General features: G+C 38.5%; 1 protein-coding gene across 2 annotated transcripts in view; it reads right to left on the bottom strand.

Moving 5' to 3' along the window:
• LOC124531125 (myosin-VIIa) overlaps positions 1-20,668 on the bottom strand; it is a 46,385-nt gene that overhangs the window by 14,646 nt on the left and 11,071 nt on the right. The window contains exon 2 of one of the 2 annotated variants that reach the window (XM_047105588.1): positions 15,235-15,283. In XM_047105588.1, coding sequence (XP_046961544.1) covers positions 15,235-15,252 — 18 coding nt within the window. In that variant the 5' untranslated portion in view covers positions 15,253-15,283. Of the gene's footprint in view, positions 1-418; positions 520-15,234; positions 15,284-20,668 lie in introns of those variants that run through there. The other variant, XM_047105587.1, reaches the window with a different exon arrangement.

Here is a 20,668-nt window from a genome sequence, read left to right as displayed (position 1 = left end):
AAAGTTTCGGTGAAAGTAATTGTTGGTATTTCATTCATGCATGTTTAAGAATTGCATTTGTCTTGTTCATAATTTAAAAAAAATGATTCTCGTCTATATCTGTTATTGTTTTTATATTGCAAAAGTATGGGAAGACCTTGTTTATATCTTTGATTATAATAAACTAACCCTACTATATAAAGTAAGCTATTGAATCATTAATTTATTAAAATACTAAATAAAGATTTAGTAACAAAACTTCAGTTGAGCTCATAATATGTTTGGAGGCAAAATTAAATAATGATATAATATTTTATTCCACAAATTTTCATTGTACATTCTATTTTTATATTTATGTAGTATTTGCAATATTATAAATCATATGTTTCTGTAAAGGACACAATCACATAAATATGCAGTATCGTTTTATTTCACATACCTCGAATATATTCTCCACTTCATGTGACATAATTCTTATAGTATTTTAGCACAATGTATTTTAATTATTAATTCCATTTCGTGTTTATTGTAGAGTGTATGGAGTTGATATAGATTATTTTATCAATGACCGCGCGTCTCTGAGGTCGATCATTGATTTCGTAAATTAGAGTACTTTATTATCTATATATTCGTTCAATACGAGCGGGAAGATAAAATGACGTTAATTAAATATATTCGCATTACTATTTTTTCCGTTTCTGGTATGAATTTTTAATATTTTAAAATTTCCTACCACACAAAGCCCTACTACCACCTACTTGGTAGTACGGCTTTGTGCAAGCCCACCTGGGTAGGTACCACCCACTCATCAGATATTCTACCGCTAAACAAGAATACGCAGTATTGTTGTGTTCCGGTTTGAAGGGTGAGTGAGCCAGTGTAACTACAGACACAAGGGACATATCATCTTAGTTCCCAAGGTTGGTGGCGCATCGGCGATGTAAGGAATAGTTAATATTTCTTACAGCGTCATTGTCTATGGGTGATGATGACCACTTATCATCAGGTGGCTCATATGCTCGTCCGCCAACCTATTCCATAAAATAAAAAATAAAAAATAATATACTGATATATTAATTTTTAACAGTGTTTGCTACATTTTTGTATGTCTCATTACAAAGTTGTCTCATCTAATTTGTTGTATTAAAATCAAGATTATGCTTTATTTTGTATGGGAACACCGCTTTGAGTCTAGCACATATGTCAGTTGTTTGTGCCATTTATGAGATTATCTCTTTTACATCTTTCTTGTCTAAAGAGAGTGCTCAACATTCTCTTTACGATACAATTTGAAGAACTTTAACCACAATCAAAGTTGGTCCTTTATTGAGCCTTCTGAAATTAAACGTCATAATGAAGAGGTGAGGTTCGTTAGGTTACTGAGTCTGTTCTGAAGTTGTGACACTTGATACCTTGGGAGTTTTAATGAAAAGAGTGAGAGCCTAATCATCGCCAAATGGTATTTCGAGAATAATAGCGTCTAATGGTAATATATAAACTCATTTGAGCTATGTTGTAACAAATTTTAATTTTATCAGCACTCCTAGAGCTCAACTAGACCTGAAGTCTATTTGATTCAACGTTCGGACGTCGTCGACTGAGGTTGTATTGAATTGTGCGATAAGATTTTACGATTGAAGATTTAAAACGACACCTGCTTGCCGGTTTTCGTTATCTCTGACGCGTAACATCTGGACTATTGGCTTTGTTTATCGGACACTTGTTTTGTTTAAGGATTGGTCCTATTGTTGTTGTGGAATAGATCTTTTTAGATCTTAATTGTTTCAGTTTAATATTTATTATTGTTTATAAATATTTTCGTTTGTTTTATTGTTTTGTTTATAGATGTTTTTCGTTTTCGGCGATGGACGTCGACACTGAGCTGTCGTCCGACGCCCTAGTTCGTAGAAAACGGCCTTATGGGGGCCTTGCTATTTATAACTCCGACTCTGAAACGGAGACGGAGGTGAGGTTGGCTGCGAAGAGCAAGCCTGCGATTCGCGGCAAAACCGCGAAAGGACGGGGTAGTGGCCTCGCTCGGGCAAAGGCTGAGCTGAAAGCCAAGGCCAGCGAGGCCAGAGAGGAGGCTTTCGAGCGGTCCCTGCGTAGTCGGGCGTTTCGAAAGGACGCTCCACAGGTAGTCGTGGACTCCGAGGAATCCTCATCCTCGGATGTACACACCGAAGATCCCACGAAGATGGGAGCAGAGGAACTCCGGGCACAAGCTGGCCGAAGCGCAGCCCTAATTTTGGAGGTGGCCCAAAAGTCCACCAATTTAAAAGGTGGCTTTGCAAAGAGGCTGAAGGAGTCGGCGGCTGCACTACAGGGCATTGTAGACGCCTTAGCAGCTCGGACAGAAGCCGAGGAGACGCAAAAGCTCCGTGCCGATAATGGCCGCCTGCGCAAGGAGGTGGACAGCCTCAAGGCCGAGGTAAAGGCTCATCGCCGCGAGTTTGCAGAAATGCGGACCAAGGTGGCAGGGGCAAGTGATGCTTCCGGCTCGGCACAGGATGCTCAAATGGAGAGATTTAAAGCCTCCATAATTTCTTCGGTCGGCGACATGATCAACGCACGGTTTGCCGCACTAGAGGAACGGTTGCCTCCCGCAAAAATACATCGCCCTCCGTTAGCTGCGGATAAGAGGCGGGAGGTGGCGCAGCAGATTGCTACGACCTACACGCAGGCTGTCCAGCCTGCTCCACCGCCGAAAGATGCACCCGCGCCAAAACGGGCGCCACCTGCTGTTCCGACGGCATCTATTGCTGGTCCCTCAGGCGTCCAGCCTACGTCGGAGATAATTCCGCCACAGATGGTCCAGGAGGTGTCCTGGTCCACTGTGGTAAAAAAAGGAAAGAAGGGAAAGCAGGCTTCCCTTCCGACTGTTGCAACCACCACAGTTGCGCCTATGGTGCCTAAGGCAGGACAGGCAACTAAGCCTAAGCTGTCCGCGCCTCGTACAGCTGCAGTGGTATTAACTCTGCAGCCGGAAGCAGAGAAGAAAGGCATCACGTATGCTCAGGTCTTGGAGCGCGCTGAGCAGAGCGTGAAACTCCAAGACCTTGGGATCAATGGTGGGCTCAAAGTTCGACGCTCAGCGACGGGGGCCAGAGTGTTGGAGCTGCCGAAAGCACAGACGGAACAGGCAGAGAAACTAGCCGACAAGCTCCGTACGGTGCTGGATGGAGTGGCCAACGTTGCTCGCCCCATAAGAAAGGTGGACATCAAGGTGACGGGGTTAGACGACTCCGTCACTAAAGATAAAATTATTGCCGCAGTCGTTCGCGAGGGGAGTTGCCCCGCTGAAACGGTAAGGTGCGGGGATATTTCACGAGGACCTGGTTCCATGGGTATGGTCTTCGTGTCTTGTCCAATAACTGCGGCAAAAAAGCTGGCTGACACCGGTCGTCTTTTGGTTGGGTGGAGCTCGGCCAGAGTGTACGTGATGGAGCAGCGCCCTCTGCGCTGCTACAAGTGCATGGGTCTAGGCCATACAAGGTTGCTCTGCCCATTCAGTGCGGAACGAGGAAGCCTTTGCTACCGGTGCGGCGTTGATGGACACAAATCGTCTACATGTACCGGGAAGCTGCGCTGCGTAGTATGCGCAGACGCCGGCAAGCCCTCCGGGCACGTGATGGGGTCTAAAGAATGTAGCCCCCCCATCACGAAAGGTAAGGTGGCCCTCGCTACTCAGACTACCAATAACGTCGGACGACGCCAGGCTGAGGAGGAAGCTGCAATGTCAACATGAGCGCAGACTTCAGCTTCCTTCAGACGAATATCAACCACTGCGCCGGGGCTCAGGATCTTCTACTGCAGTCCATGGCGGAGTGGCAGGTAGACCTGGCGGTGGCCTGTGAACCCTACTACGTCCCTCCCCTACCTCACTGGCTGGGAGACTTGGACGACACCGTAGCGGTCCTCACGAGGAGCGGAACGGGCCCCCCCCTCTCACTCATCGAAAGGGGTTCGGGCTACGTAGTCGTGGGGTGGGGGGAGTACGTCGTCGTCGGGACGTACTTCTCCCCTAACCGCAGCCTGGCTGAGTTCGAGACCTATCTCGGCTTGGTCAGAGCTGCGGTGGCCAGGCAGTCGCCGAAACCGATAATGGTTCTCGGCGACTTAAACGCGAAGTCGCGTGCCTGGGGTAACCCTGTCACGAATCCGCGAGGGAGGGCCGTCCAGGTGTGGGCCCTGCTCTCCAACCTGTCCCTTCTCAACAGGGGACAGGTTCACACCTGCGTTCGCCATCACGGGGGTTCCGTGGTGGACGTTTCGTTCGCCACTGCTGTCGTAGCACGCAGAGTGGTTGATTGGAGAGTGGAGGAGGAGGTGGAGACTCTATCGGATCACCGGTACATCCGATTTGAGATCTCCACTTCTCGCAGGCCGGCGGAACCCCAGAGGGTGCCGACCACGTTGCCGAGGTGGTCTCTCGGCCAGGTCGATCGAGAGCTGGTCAAGGAGGCCGCAATCGTGCAGCGGTGGGGTTCCGCAGCGAGGAGGGAGGGCGCCAGCGTAGAGGAGCTGGCAGGCCGGATGCGCAGTTCACTCAAGGAAGTCTGCGATGCGGCCATGCCTCGGACCCGGCGCAGAGTTCCGCGCCGACACGTATACTGGTGGTCGCCCGAAATCGCCGACCTTCGGGCGACGTGCTGTCGGGCACGGAGGGCCTACGTCCGTAGTCGAAGACGCAACGGCCTCGACACGGATTTGGAGGGACAGTTGCTGGACGCCTATCGCCAGCTGAAAAAAGAGCTGCAGTTGGCGATACGCAAGGCCAAGGAGAAGGCCAGGGAGGAACTTCTGGCGAGCCTCAATCGAGACCCGTGGGGGCGCCCGTACCGCGGTGTACGCGGGAAGTTCCGCACCCAAGGCGCCCCCGTCATCGAGACGATGCCACCGGAACTCCTCCTTCGCCTGGTTGGGGAACTCTTCCCCCATCCAGGCGAGCACGTCCCTCCGCAGATGGCGCCCCGCTCCGTGACCGAAGACCCAGTGGTTTCACCACTGATTACGGAGCGAGAGATGGAGATGGCCCTCGGTCGCTTGAGGGCCAGGAAGACGGCGCCGGGTCCGGACGGGGTTCCAGGGCGTATTCTATGCGACGCCCTGGAATACCTAGGTGCAAGGCTTCGGGAGCTATTCGACGAGTGTCTGTGCAGCGGGCAGTTTCCGAAGCCTTGGAAAGAAGGGAAGTTGGTCCTGTTGCCGAAGGAAGGTCGGCCGTTGGATTCCCCTTCGGCATACAGGCCAATTGTGCTGCTGAACGAGACGGGAAAACTCTTCGAGAAGGTCCTCGCAGCCCGTCTCGTTCAGCACCTCGAGGAGGTCGGTCCGGGTCTCTCGGAGGCGCAGTACGGATTCAGGGCGGGCCGATCGACAGTCGACGCCCTGAATGCCCTGAAGACTCGGACGACGGAAGCGGTGGCCCGGGGGCAGGTCGTCCTGGCTGTGTCGCTTGACGTGGCGAACGCCTTCAACAGTCTCCCTTTCGAGACGATACGGGAGGCACTCCGATACCATGGGGTGCCGACCTATCTGAGGAGACTGCTGGAGGCGTACCTCCAGGACAGGGAGATCCTCTGGGCGGGGGTCGATGGGAGGATCGTCCGGCATCGAGTGGGCTGCGGCGTTCCACAGGGGTCGGTCCTCGGCCCAATTCTATGGAACGTCGGTTTCGACTGGCTCCTGCGGGCTCCCGTCCTTCCCGGGATGGGGGTGTTGTGTTATGCTGACGACACTCTCGTCACGGCGATTGGACGGGACTTCCGGGAGGCGGCTCGCCTTGCCGAAGTCGGAACGGCTCTCACCGTGGACCGCATGGGAATGCTGGGCTTGAGGGTCTCCATATCCAAAACGGAGGCCCTCCTCTTTCACGGTCCACGAAAAGGACCCCCACGAGGGGCGAGTATAACCGTCCAGGGGACGGTTATCAAGGTGCAGGCCCAGATGAAGTATCTGGGCCTGATTCTGGACGGACGATGGAGCTTCGGGCAGCATTTTGTTCATCTCGGCCCAAGGCTCATCAACGCCGCTGCCGCTCTTGGTCGCCTCCTTCCGAATGTGGGAGGGCCGGGGTCGCTATGCCGGCGTCTCTATTCCGGCGTAGTGAAGTCGATGGTGCCCCGATCTGGATAGACGCCCTCACCGCTAAAAATCGGGCTCTGCTGCGAAAGCCACAGAGGGTCATAGCGGTGAGAGGCATCAGAGGGTACCGTACGGTGTCGTGGACTGCGGCGACACTTCTCGCGGGCGATCCGCCCTGGGAGCTCCAGGCGGAGGTGCTCGCGGAAGTGTACCGGTTCCGGGTCGAGGCGAGGGACCGCGGCGACCGTCCAGGGTCGGCGGAGATCGGGCGGATCAGGGCTCTAGCCCAGCAAGCCCTGATCGCCCGATGGCAGGAGGATCTGGGGACTCCCACGGCGGGCCTAGCGACAGTGGAGGCGATCCGTCCCCACTTGAGTCACTGGGTCGAGAGGAAGCACGGCACACTGTCGTATAGAATGACGCAGGTACTTACCGGACACGGATGCTTCGGTAAGTACCTGCACGGGATAGCGCGGCGGGAGGAGTCACCCTCCTGCCACGAGTGTGGTGCGCCAGTGGACACGGCGTACCACACCCTGTACGAGTGTGCTGCGTGGGGGCCCCAGAGGCACATCCTTGCGGCGACTATGGGCGGAGACCTCTCGCTACCGAGCGTTATCATCACCATGCTCGGTAGCGAGGTGTGCTGGTCAGAGATGCGCTCCTTCTGCGAAAGTGTCATGTCGCAGAAGGAAGCAGCGGAGCGGGAGCGGGAAAAAAATGCCGCCGCTGACTCGCTCCGCAGAAGACGACCGGGGAGAAGGAAAAGGCGCTACGCGCATCTTCTCCCTCCGCCTCAATAGGCGCCGTAGGGACCAGGGGGGGTCCCAGTACCCTGGGAATCCCCCCTAGCTGTTGGAGGCCCGTATAAGCGGGCCGACCGTCAGGGCGTCACGGTAGCATGCGTAAGCGATCCCGTGGCGTCCGCCGCTGGGTACCGCTGGTTTTTTAGTGGGTAAACCCGGTGTGCTTGGGCGCACTAGGCGTTCAGGGCTCCGGGGAGTCCCACACACCCCCCCACTTTCCATCACGTGGGGGAAGCGCGCAAAGCGTTTTTCCAGCGTAATAAAAAAAAAAAAAAAAAAAAAAAAAAAAAAAGACCTGAAGTCTATTTATGTACAATATATTAAAATATTAACAATTTTATTCAATTAAAAAAAATCTACTTGAATCTGCCTAGAGAAATTGTCGAAAATTGTTTATATTATTAATTAATTTATAACATTAATTGTATGAACTTTTTTAATCATCTCATATCATTATAATGTTACGGTCAGTATGTTTGTGCTGTGTAAGCGGCTCGCGATACAGACGGTTAAAAAAGTAGGTGAATGTTACCAAGTGCAACCAGCAAAAAGTCGGTCGCGTGCCTCTAGCAACGCCCGGTTAGACAGTTTTTGTAGGCAATATTTGATTGTAGTGATCGTCTTCATATTTTGTTTATGGTTAAAGATACTTTATTTCTCAAAAAGAAATTACATTTCACTTACTTGAGAAAATTATGACTATAAACATTTTTTAAATTATAAATTCGACAATCATAATAAATGTATCACTAGTTTAACATATTCTTATAATAAATTTTGCTTTAAACAAGAAATTTAAAACATACCCTCAAAGCAACAATAATTGTGTACAAAACAGCGATAAGAAATGCAAACTAATAGACACAGAGTAACAAAAACAGTTTGATCATCAGTTATTTATTTCATACTTTATTTTTATTCTATTTAATTTAATTTAATTTAATTTTTTTTATTTTTGTATTAGCTTATATTATTTATTTTATTTTAATAACGTATTGTCATGTAGTATATGTTTTTTTAGTTTAATTTTAAAGATGTTGAATGAATTTGCATTTTTTATCTCTTTAGGTAATTTATTATAGATTTGTACTCCAGCAAAGATCACGGTGCGCATACCTAAACCGGTTCGGACTTGAGGTAATAGGATATGGTCTCCCCTTCGGCTACTACGGGTGTGAGCCTGATGAACTTTTGTGAATGAGATTTGTGAATTAATTGATTTATTCAGGATTTTTCTTATTAATATACAAGTGCCATATGCGTGTAATTGTTTTATGTTCATGAGCTTTGTCTCCTTATACAATTTGACTGTGGATGTTAAATAATCGTAATTAAATAATATTTTAATGATTTTATTTTGTGCAATTTGTAGGTCCTTTAAGTTGCTTTTTGGAGCAAAACCCCAAATTTCAATTAAATATTGTAAATGTGGTTTTACTAAGGAATTGTATATTATCAGTCGCACTTGTCGCGGAACACAGTGAACGAAGTTACGTAGCTTGCCCATTAAAGAACAGAGCTTTGATCTTACGTGGTCAATCTGTACCTTCCAGTTCAAACAATCGTCTAATCGAAGTCCTAAATATTTTTCAGATTGTAATTGTTGCAGTTTTTGATTATTAATTTCGAGAGGAGTGTGTACTGGAATGTTTTTGTTCTTGGATTTAAAAATGACGTAACTAGTTTTAGATGCATTGATCGTTAGTAAATTTTGTTGAAACCAATGAACTAGTGTGTTAATATCTTGTTGAGCTTGATTTATTATTTCGTTTAAATTACTACCAAAATAAAATAGACATGTGTCGTCTGCGTATAGAGAAAGATGACCTTGTATTGGAGTCTTATGTATGGAATTTATGTAAATTAAGAACAGTAGTGGACCCAATATGGAACCTTGGGGTACACCAAACTTACCAGTACTGTGAGGTTTACTTTGATACTCCCCGATTTTAACTAACTGAAAACGGTTCGATAAATATGATTCAAACATTTTGTATGCTATTCCTGATACTCCTACGTCACGAAGTTTACTCAACAATATCGAATGGCTTATCGTATCGAAAGCTTTTTTGAGGTCTATGAATAGCCCCAAAGCAATGTTTTTTTTATCGATATTAGTGTGCAATTTTGTTATTATATCAATTGTGGCTGAGAGAGTGCTAGATTGGGAGCGAAAGCCATATTGTCTTTTGTAAATAAAGTCGACAGACGTAAGGTAGTCGTCTAAACGTTTAAATATAACTTTTTCAAAAATTTTTGAAATTACTGGAAGTACGGATATAGGCCGGTAATTGTTCGGATCACTTTTAGACCCAGATTTGTGTATAGGAGTGACTTTGGCTACTTTTAAGGCATCTGGAAAGATTCCTTCAGCAAGGTGATAGTTTATACATTTTGTTAAAGTGTCTGTTATTAGGTTACCAATGCACTTTACAGCTTTAGTAGTTATACCGTCGATCCCAGTACTACAGTTTATATCAAGATTATGGATAATTTTGGAGACTTCAGCGGCATCACAAGGTTTGAATGAGGAAAAATTTGATGAATGGCGTATTTGTGTTTGTGTGATAGATGAATTTGAAGTGTTGTGATTTTGTTTAGCTAAGATAGTCTCTGCAAGAACAGAACCAATAGTAGCGAAGAAGTGATTGAATGTTTCACAAATCTCATTACCTTCAAGTATAGGGCCGGATTCAGTTTGAAGCTTTGGAGGAGTATTGTCAGCCTTGATTGTATTATTTGACAAAGTATTTAATAAATTCCACATTTTCTTAGTATTTCCTAGATAATTTATAAATTTCTTCTTATAGTATTTCTCTTTAGCACTTCTGATTTTTTCTGCTGTTTTCGATCTTTCAATTTTGAACTGCTTGTCAACTTCTTCATTTTTAGGATCTTGCTTTAATTTAAACCAAAATATATTTCTATCTTGAATACTAGTTATGATATCTTTGCATATCCAGTCTTGTCGAGGAGGATTTATAATTTTTGTCTTGGTTACTTTGCTGTTGTTAATTCCAGCTTGTATTATTTTTTCTAAATTTTCATAGCTATAATTTGTAGAACATAATTTCGTATTGCTAATATAGCTATTAAGTGTTTCATAATTAATTGCTTCGTAATTTATTCGCTTTTTTGCAGGTGGTTTATATTTTTTTATAGATAAGTAAATTTGCTTGTGGTCGGACATGGGGCTTTCAATAATGGCCATATGAAAGCGTTTATCTTTTAGATTTGAGCATATATGGTCAAGAATAGTCTTAGACAGTGTCGTTTCTCGTGTGCAATAATCTTGATCAATGTTATTGATGAATATGTATCCAGATTCTTTTATAATACTTTTATACCGTTTGATATTACGACTCTGTGATAATAAGTCTATATTAAAGTCACCGAATACAATTGCTCGTTTCTTTTGAACCAATTGTGTCGAGTAAAGCTCAAAAAAGTCAGATATATTTGTTGTTCCGGGATTGTAAACAAGTCCTATGTCCAGTGCGTATTTTTCAAGATATATCCAGAGGTAATTAACCCCTCCAGCGTATACTTCTTCAATTAAACTGTGTTTTAAATTATCGTGTATAAATATAGACACGCCGCCACCTCTTGAATCTGTTCTGAGGTTGTAATAATGAGTGTAATTCGGTAATTGGTACAACTTAACGTCATCTATGGATCTTAACCATGTTTCGGTCAAGAGAATTATGTGAATTTGACACTGAATCGATTGAATTATACATTTTATTTCATCAAATTTACCATCTTTACGGATACTTCGTACATTAGCATAGAAGAAATTTAGTTGAGACTGCGATACAATAAGATCCTGATATGTGTGGCTATACTGGTATGAAATATTTTCGTGTGTAATAGTTTCTTTGTCCTGTAAACTTAATGTTTCGAGTTTTTTGCTAAGTTTTGTATAATTCTTGGTGTCCCTTTGATGTATTTTATAGTTAAGTTTTCTTCTCCGTTTGCTTTCCGGCGATTGAGTTCTTCACTAAGTTCCTTGATTATAGTTCTTTGAGTAGGAGTCTGATCTGAGTATATTTTTACGTTATCAGGTAGTTTATTCTTGTTTTGTAATATATATTTAACTTCATGTTGATTTTCAAAACATACCTTAAGCGGTCGATTTTTTCCTGTAGAGTATTTGCCGAGTCGCATAGTTTTATGTATCTTAGGATTTTCAGCTGTCACATTCTGAAAAATTTTTTGAGCAAGACTCAGATCCATGGCTTGGCGTGCAGAACTATCAGCATTAGTTTGTTCATTTATACCAAAGACTATAATATTCTTACTTCTGTTAGCCCTTTCCTGCAGTTCATTGATGATTTTCTCGTTATCAAGAACATCTAGGGTACAGGGTTTGGTACACTCAAGCTTGCTCAATTTTGCCTCAAGCTCAGATATTTTGGATTCTGCAATGGAGTTATTCTTCTTCAGTTCTATGATTTCGGATTTTACACTTTTTTGTTCTGCTAGCATTTTACTAGTTGATGTTTTGATTTCATTAATTTGATATTTCATTGCAGATATATCATCGCGCATAATTGACAAATTGCTCTCGAGTATTGAGATTAATTCCCCACGGAAGTTGTTGATTTCGGTTACGATGTCACAACATTCTCTTTGTTTTCTTTTACGATAAGTAATTTGACTTCCCGAATCATCGTCACTATCCCGAGATAAGTCTGGTTGCGATTGTGAGCATAGTTTTTGACCTACTGGTCGATTTACCTTTTTTGTACTCTGTGGCGACCGCTGCGTATCCATGGTCTATTGTTTAGATGTGGCTTGCACAGGCACGGAGGTGTGAAGAGGATGAAAAATGCAACTATTTCTTTTACCCGAGGTGAGGCGGGGCGCTTATAACGAGGTCGGTTGATTAAACTGTTCACTCGATATTAGTAATAACGCGCTTAGGATTTATGGCTTATTGTTGCTTAAAGGAAAGTTAAAGTTTTAGCTATTAATCAGAAACACGTCTGCACTATTCGACTGCCGAATATTATTTTGTTTACTGCCAACAACTGTTTGGTGCATTTACATGCTTTATTTTTGTAATACCTAAACATGACCTTTTCAAATTTGTACCATCGCACATTTATTTAACATTAATTAATTGAGAAAAATAATTAATTATTTTTTATTAATGATTACGGAGCTATAAAAAATGTCTATGAAATTTGTTCAATTAGCAGACTTTACTAAACTCCCGAATTCCTGTTATCTCTAACCAAATTGGTTAGAAGAAATATAAATATCTGATAACTCAATTAAGATAACCTACCAATTATCTATCTATTTTAGTTGCAGAAGCATCCTTTTTTATTTTACTTCGATATCGTTTTTATTTTTAATTCATACTTCAATAAAATATTATCAGTCAGCCAGAATCCTGTTCCTTTATAATTTCGTCAGTACACTTATTGAGAACTTGACATTAATTATTTATAACTTTCTAAATAGACATGTCTGTCGAAAGTATTTCAATACAACAAATGTTGCGTACTTAGGACTTTGGTATATCGACTATTCGTTGACTGAATCTTTAATCTAATAGTGGCTTACACGGATGCAGATACCGTACCTACTCCCAAACCACACGAATCATAGCTAATATTGTTTATGAATTTTTTGACAAGGAATTCTCAGCAATCCATATTTGCTATGATGTTATGACATGTCCCTGCCTCGGAAAGCAAGCAAAGTTTATTTACTATTGAGAATTCACTGTCGTTTGTTCAAAAGTTGTCCACTACTAACGGACATGCATACGTGACTCGAAAAACAGCTGGGCTATACTAGACAAAATGTATCGTTATCACACATTAGAATATTTTTTATATTTTATATTAAAATAACGTTTGAAAATGGAAAAACTTTTGTAACCGGTCAGCGGTATTATAAAATAATTTGGCCAAAAAGTTTTAATTCACATTTATCAATGATCTTATCGTTCTACACCTACGGTACAAATATTTAATATTTGACATAAAATTATTCTTTATACATAATTTAAGTCAGAGACCAAATTAGTATACTAATCAATCGAAATAGTAAGAAAAGTTAAGGATTGATCAACAAAAAAATCGTACCATTATTTACTTATACGGCATAACAACATATAAGATTAAGTCATAAAACTGGTTCGATTTTGAAACTAGAGTCCCTCCCACGCAAGCCTTAAATAGTGCACTGTACAACACGCAGACATGATTCCACTCTCCCTCTTAATTTGGTATGACCTGTTTGTTACCACATCACGGACACAGTCTAGGGTTCCGTAAATATAATGGGTCTACTATTCGAATTAATTTTTCAGTGTTGCATGAAGCAATAAAGCATCAAATCCTGTATAATTTTTCTATAAGAATTACTCTACCGACCCGCACTTCTTCGCACGGTTGCAATGCTAACAGCATTACTGCAGTATGTCTTACAATGTTAACAGTTATTCAGTCATTAAAGAATGACTATATTGTGTATGTATTATACATTTCCTCTTGAATCAATCTATCAATAAAAAAAGACAGCGATAAGCGACTTTTTTATACTATGTAATGAATAAATAAAAAAAAAGTAATAATATTGTTTCGTAATAATTTGATATAATTTACTGTATTAATTAGACTTCGACAATCTTACGGCAAGTAAAGTACCAAGATAAAACAAGTTTGATGGCACCAATTATACCAACGTCGATGTCCCTTGAAACAGTGTGAAGGCTTTTAATTAAATATTTATTTTTAATCTGTGGCCAAATTATAAATTAAATGTGCTTGTGTGTGAAAAGGTGAATGCCCTGCAGTGCTAGATTCTGTCTGCTGCCGGAATGTGCTTGCTAAACGCATTGATCGGAACTCGCTTGCCGTGTTTCACTTTCCTGTATAATTTTTGAATGTTTTTTTTAATGTTCAAAGTATATTTTCGACGTTATTTATATTTCATTAGTTTTTATCGTTGAGCTAAGTATATAAAGGAATTATATTTAGAACGTTAATTTGTTTCTGATAATTGTAATGTTTTTTTAAATGGACCTAAAAACAGAATACTTTAAACAGGCTTTAAATATAAACTTTGTTAAGTGTGTAATTAGTAAAATAATTAATGTCTCTTGTTTTCAATCTATACTAATATTATAAATTCTTTGCCTGTCTATCTGACTGTTGCTTTCGCGGCTAAAACAATAAGGTTAATTTTAGCTAATTTAGTATAAAGTCAGTTTGAACCGCAAGAAAGGACATTTACTAATTTTTTACGAAAATACAATAAACCTAATTCCAGTCCTAACACACAGCAAAAACTATATAGATAATATAAGCATATAACGATGTCTAAAGTCTATATTCATATTCAAAATTTACCTTATCTTAATTATAAATGTGTCAAAAACTACGAGTATAATAACCATTCTAAATTACTATAACATATCTAAAGAGCATTTAAATATGACACACGGTTTGTACACACTTCGAACAAAGGTTCAAGCGAGAACATGATTACTCAGCGCTTTGTAAGCGCTGTACATTTTTATTATTTGTATTTACTTCTCACGAGTACCTCTCGCTTCGCACGTACACAACTCATTCAAAGGGGTTAATGTTATTCAAGGTGAATTCAAGGTTCCCTTGAACTCTGATCTCGAGTTCGAGTAAACATTTTATGCCTTCAGTTGGAAAAATACTGCATTTCACTTTCTTCTATACAGTTGTAATTGTAATCAGTTTTCATATATTGAGTTTCATGTTTATACGTATTACAATTGAATTATCAGTAGGTAACCGATTTTTAGAAAGTTTTAAACAGGTTTTCTGATTTTAATATATTCTTAATTAATTTACAAACCTTAGTTAATTACACACGAAACACACAGGAAAGGAAAGGAAAAAAGAAAGGAAAGAAGAGAATATATTACAAAAAGCGGTTCTGTAATTAAATAATCATCGACCATCTTTAATTAAACGATTTTTATTACAGACAATTAAGAGGCACTTACTATCAATATGTTCAAGCGACCGGATTGATTGAATATCCTTAATCCTTAGATATTCGAAATTAAAACATTCGAGGCACTATTATTTTTCAATATTATTTAAATGTTTAAAATAATTTATTATATATCTACATAATCTAACAACAATTGCATTAAATTACGTAACTTTTTTTTCTACATTCAATTTTTAGTTATGAATGAAGAATATGAACGAATCTGGTATGTCTCATGTTTTATTTTCAGAGAGATTGACGCGTCCAAATTACGGAGTCACGTAGCGCCTCAGTGACGTTTCAGCTTAGCGTATTAGTGTGAATAGGAATAGTATACCAAATGATAACGATAAATGTATGATATACTTACTCTGGTAACGATCACCATGATGGCGCCGACATGTGGTCACCGGCTCGATCTGAAACGTTAAAATGGCTCTTTACATATACATTATCATATAAGAAGAACTTACTAACCAAGAAAAAGTTTACAACATAAAACACAAACAAAAGAGGCCAAATATCTTTTATTTTAGAAATAAAACACCTAGTTAGAATAAATAGACTAATTATATATATACCACAGTTGGACTTATGTTAAAACTTGATGGATTATTATTTTTATAAAACCATTTTTCAAATCTTAAGAACATAAAGTTAAAACTAAGTAAACCTTAAAAAATAAAATCAATCATAAATTCATAGTACAATATACAGACTTCGATGTAGTTTGACATATTAATTTAATTAATTTTAAGCTCTTTGTGGTATAGGCATGCAGATCAAATACATATAGTACGGCTATTTTTTTCGTATCGCAATACAGCGACTCAAATAACGAAGCACGTTTGTGGCGACTTTGCCTTTTTGTAAAGTAAGTATAAAATACCATCATTGTCGTTCTTACTCGATGCGGTATATACAAAATTTTAAAAACCGCAAGAAACTTTGTAGTCGATTTTTCCTTAATATCCTCTAACCTCGAAACTGTAGGTCCTTTATAAGATTAAAACATTACTGTGAATGCATATCATTAACATATGACTTAACGCATTACTTTTATTTAGAATCAGCTCACGCTGGCTGTATGTATGTAATAGGTATTATTACCTGCATCAGACACCCGTACGGTGCCATCATGACATTTGTCATCGGAGTATTTCCCGCGGTATAATATCTTAATACAGATGATACAGCTATTAAAGTTAAGCCTTGAGTACTATTTTTTTCTCAGAAAATAACAATGTAAATATATTTTTTTATTTAAATTAAGAATTAAAATAAATGATTATTTACCTACATACTTTGTAACAAGTAACCAATTATTTATTTAGATAAACTTAATGGCAAGCAAAAAAACATCAATCACTTTGCTTGTTCAATCAATCATTACGTGATTACCAATTGTATATAACCATACAAACTTTTTTATACCATTCGATGCTTTTTTTACGAAATGGCTGTATGGTAACCAGTATCATTTCATTACATATACCTACTTATTTTCCTTTATATATTATTAACTCATATTTATATGTTGTCGTTTTGTATGTCGTATCTTTTCAAATTAGCAAATATTTTTATAATATTTCTATGCTGTGTATTCATTTAAGTTTGATGACTTAAATAAAATATACTTGTCAATGAAAATATCCAAAAGGAAAAGGTGCTAAAAATATAAAATATAATGTTGAAAAATACTATTATTTTACAACCAGTAAATATCCTTATGCGAAACTGTGAACAAATAATGTTACAAAAATTATTACACGTTAACTTGTGTGCACGTTTGTTAATATTCTTTTCATTGTTTTGAAAACAAACGCAACGTAATTATACGTGTATTGTTTGAGATGGAGAGGAAGTTTGCAATGTTTTTGAGCATTCCCGAGAAGCCTAACAATTGCGAACTCAACACCTTCGTTCGTTATACAAACTCAGAAACGCCTTTTACTTTCATTAGCTCGGTGAACATGCGTTCAACAAAGAACAATCCCTTACGCTTGTGAGGTAGTCATTCAAATTAACAACTGCGATAAGTTTGACGAAGGTCTATCATATAAAGGTGGCCTAGCGAATACTTAAATACTGATTTATCTCTCTCATGCCATAGTTTAATTGATTGATTCATGATTCATGTTTGATTGAACAGATAAAGTAATGTTTAATTTTTCATCCACTTTACAAAATTTTTGGTAAAGCCGTAGTATATAAACATAGATTATAAATGCACGCGATGAATCTACATAAGAATTGGTCTATTACAGAGTAATTGTCTTTGATATATCATAATAATTTAAATCGCACTGAAATCAAAGTTTATTTTCCATTATCTTAATCTTTTAAATATTGTTATATAAAATGTATCAAAATAATAGTATTTCAATTGTGTCTTTCATGCATGTCATGGTGAAATCATTAAACAGGTAAGGAGAGAAAAGGGCGTGCTCTCGCGCATTCAATACACATAACGCTACGAGTGAACACGATGGTTGGTAGTAGTTGACGACCAGAACTAATCGTATCGGAAGTTCTTTATCAACGGCCATTCACTCGGACTGGGCTTTGATGCTTCATTGAGATTTATAAAATACCGTTCAAATATTTGAAAGAAAAATAATTTACTATTTATTGATGTATTCATGGATACCACGATTTATTATACACGTGTCTAGAATATGTTTTTTATGTAAAATTATGTAACTTTTTCAAAAGGTACTATGTTTTAAGACAGCTAGAAATGATATGCCTTTCATTGACATAGCGCTGGTAATCACGGCTGTAAACTATTGTTTAGAAAAGCCTTGAGCTTAATTACATTGGAAAATCGTATTGTCTTGTGGTAAATGGTTCATATTTAATATAGCATAACACTTTTTGTGGGACACATATAATGAAATTATAGTAAGTTAAACACGAATGTTTTAACTTGTTTCTTTAGAAGTTTAAAAATATTTATTATAGGTTTCATCAATCATCTATATCCATATTAATATTATAAATTTGAAAGTACGTTTTCAGGACCAAACCGATTTGATGAAATTTGATATGAAGCAAACTAGAACTCCAAGAAAGGTTATAGACATAGACTTTATTTCTTCTAAGTCATGACAATCAACACCCTTAATCACGAACGAAGCCGCAAGCGACTACTAGTTGGCAATTTATTTCAAACATGTGGTATCACTGACAGCAGAATCGTTCCATATATGTCACGAGCTGTGCCGCTATGTAACGGCAAGACGGGTTACCGAGACGAGACAGGTTGTTCAAACAGCCTCATAGTTGTACCGTTGCTAGTCTTATCGCAGTTTAGAACAAACAATGCCGTGACGATACGAGTAATCTTATAGGAATTACTGTGCCAAGGTCGTCTTATCACTTGCAACCCGCGTAAAATTGAAATTACATTTATATTCCTTAGTTCTGATGATATTATTAGAATTTATCAATTATAATTAGTATTTATTATAAAGCAGATGAGATACAATTATTTTGAATACAAAATAGCAGACAGTTTTCTATACTCTATGATTGCTTTGATTAATAAAGAGGTTGTCTTTAAATGTTGTAACCTACTTTGAGGAAAATAAAAATAAATTAAAGATTAAAAGTCTACATTTTGTGAAATGTGTTTTTACACAACAATTATTACTAAAGTTATTAATTTCGGTATTTTAACCATGTTTTTTATTATTATTCGGCATAGCTCCATATTTCGACATTATCTACGAATGTATTGTTCACGAGAATAATAAAAAAAAAAAATGTTAATTTAAAATCCTGTACAACAATTATTGTTTTATATTTAAGGATTTTGAACACAGATGTTATATTTGAATGAAGAATGATTCAACCGTTCATGTCACCTGTCGGTAGTATCAGTCACGGATGAACAGGATCGGGTGCGTGCGTGCGTGCAAGGTATCGAAATAATGCAATGATTCTAATATCGACTTAAATTTACTCGATTCAGGTCATAGTTTATAGTAATCGAAAAGGATATTGCTTAGTTTAGATCCTTTGGAGGAAATTCCTGTATTTACGTAAAAATTAAACTGTTTGCTTTAATACGTCCAAAATGTATTCTTTAATGTTCTTTAGGTTTTGCTTTTAGTTTTTATTGATACCCATATATTTTTCATCAGAAATCACACACAGAACTCAAATGATAAGCACCGTTGACAATATGGTTCTGGAATTTAATTTTTATAGTCAAATTAAAGGATATACGCTTCTGCACGTATCATAGTAGGTAATCCAATAAAATAAGATAGACATTACAGTATATGTACCTATACATATATATCTTTGAAAAAAATTGCCATTTATTATGTTATAAATTAATATTGAGTAATTTTTTATGTTTCATTTTATAGGGATAAATATTTATCATACTAAGTAAATAATTAAATGCACCTATGCCTAGTATTCAGTATCCATATAGGGCACTGCCATTACAAAATATCTAATACCTACATGCGTACAATAACGGAAGTTACAGCGAAACATGTTGCATATCTTAGCGTCGAATTTTTTTACATATTAATGCAATATTCAAGTAGACTTTAACGGCGCTATAGCCTTACATGAACTATTTTATGAAAACACATTTCGGAGAGGGGATATTATTATAGCTATACAGAGTAAAAATATAATTTAGAAAGTATGTTTGATCTGTGTAACCGTTAGGCGTTAACGCTTTTAAATGTTAACGCACAATATATCTATATATATAAATATTTTAATATTATTTAATCCTTTTAATAAGAACATTTCGTTATACGATCATTTTCCCTCTAACGTTTAGTGTCTTGTACACAAAAAATTAAATTCCTGACAGTAAAGTCTATTTTGTTAGATATAACTTAGAAATATTGTAAAAAATATTACTAAAAAAATATATTTATTAAAGAGTAATTAATGTATAGCGTGGTGTTGCATTGTTTTTCAAAAATTTGAATTGTCAAATTGATAGAATATTTCGCGCGTAAATAACCTAGAAGTTGGCGCCTGTAATATTTTTTTTTCATATATAATTTTAAATTACAAGACCAAAAAAAGTCCGTACAGTATTGTAAAGCATATTGAAATTTTTAACAAAATATATAAAAGTTAAACTTTAGTAACATGTAGAAGATTACAATGTATTGTATAGTTTACTTGTTAAATGAGTAATTTCTCAACGGGTCTTTTAAACGGTAATTATTTAATTTAATATTTGTTCGTTATTCCGCAAGCAGGTGAAAGCAAATCACTGAGAATACCTATTTTACAAAGAAAGTTTATGTGTGGAATTTCTCTAGGCCTCACATGAGTTTCTTAACGTGATCAATTTTAATGGACTTGTAGTATACGATGTATTATGATGTTAAAAGCACTTTGCGTCAACGAAAGTCTTGTCTAATGGATTATCTAGTATTTATCTATATTAAAAACTTTATCATAGATACATATAACTCTTTTCAGAATATAATAACTAAAAATTAAACAGATACAGATAATTAAAAAACACAAGGGATGCCTTTAAGAAGGAAGAAAAATAATTTAGCAAATAATTATACATAGCTGTATAAATTTAGAATTGATAAATGAACAATCGAACATAATGATGAGATCAAAACTGTTATGTGTAGAGTTAATCAAAGACGTAGATAGATAAATTGTTCGAGGAAATCGGTTTATAACTTACAATCAATTGATTAGAGCTGTACTTAATGTATCATTCGTTCGATTGAGTTGATAATTGCAGAAGAATGTTTACGACAGTGATGTCGTAAAATAAAGGACAAAAAATTGTATTA

The sequence above is a fragment of the Vanessa cardui genome, chromosome 7, assembly GCF_905220365.1.
Source record: "Vanessa cardui chromosome 7, ilVanCard2.1, whole genome shotgun sequence".
NCBI classification, from domain to species: Eukaryota; Metazoa; Arthropoda; class Insecta; order Lepidoptera; family Nymphalidae; genus Vanessa; species Vanessa cardui.
This window is presented reverse-complemented; position numbering and strand designations above follow the sequence as displayed.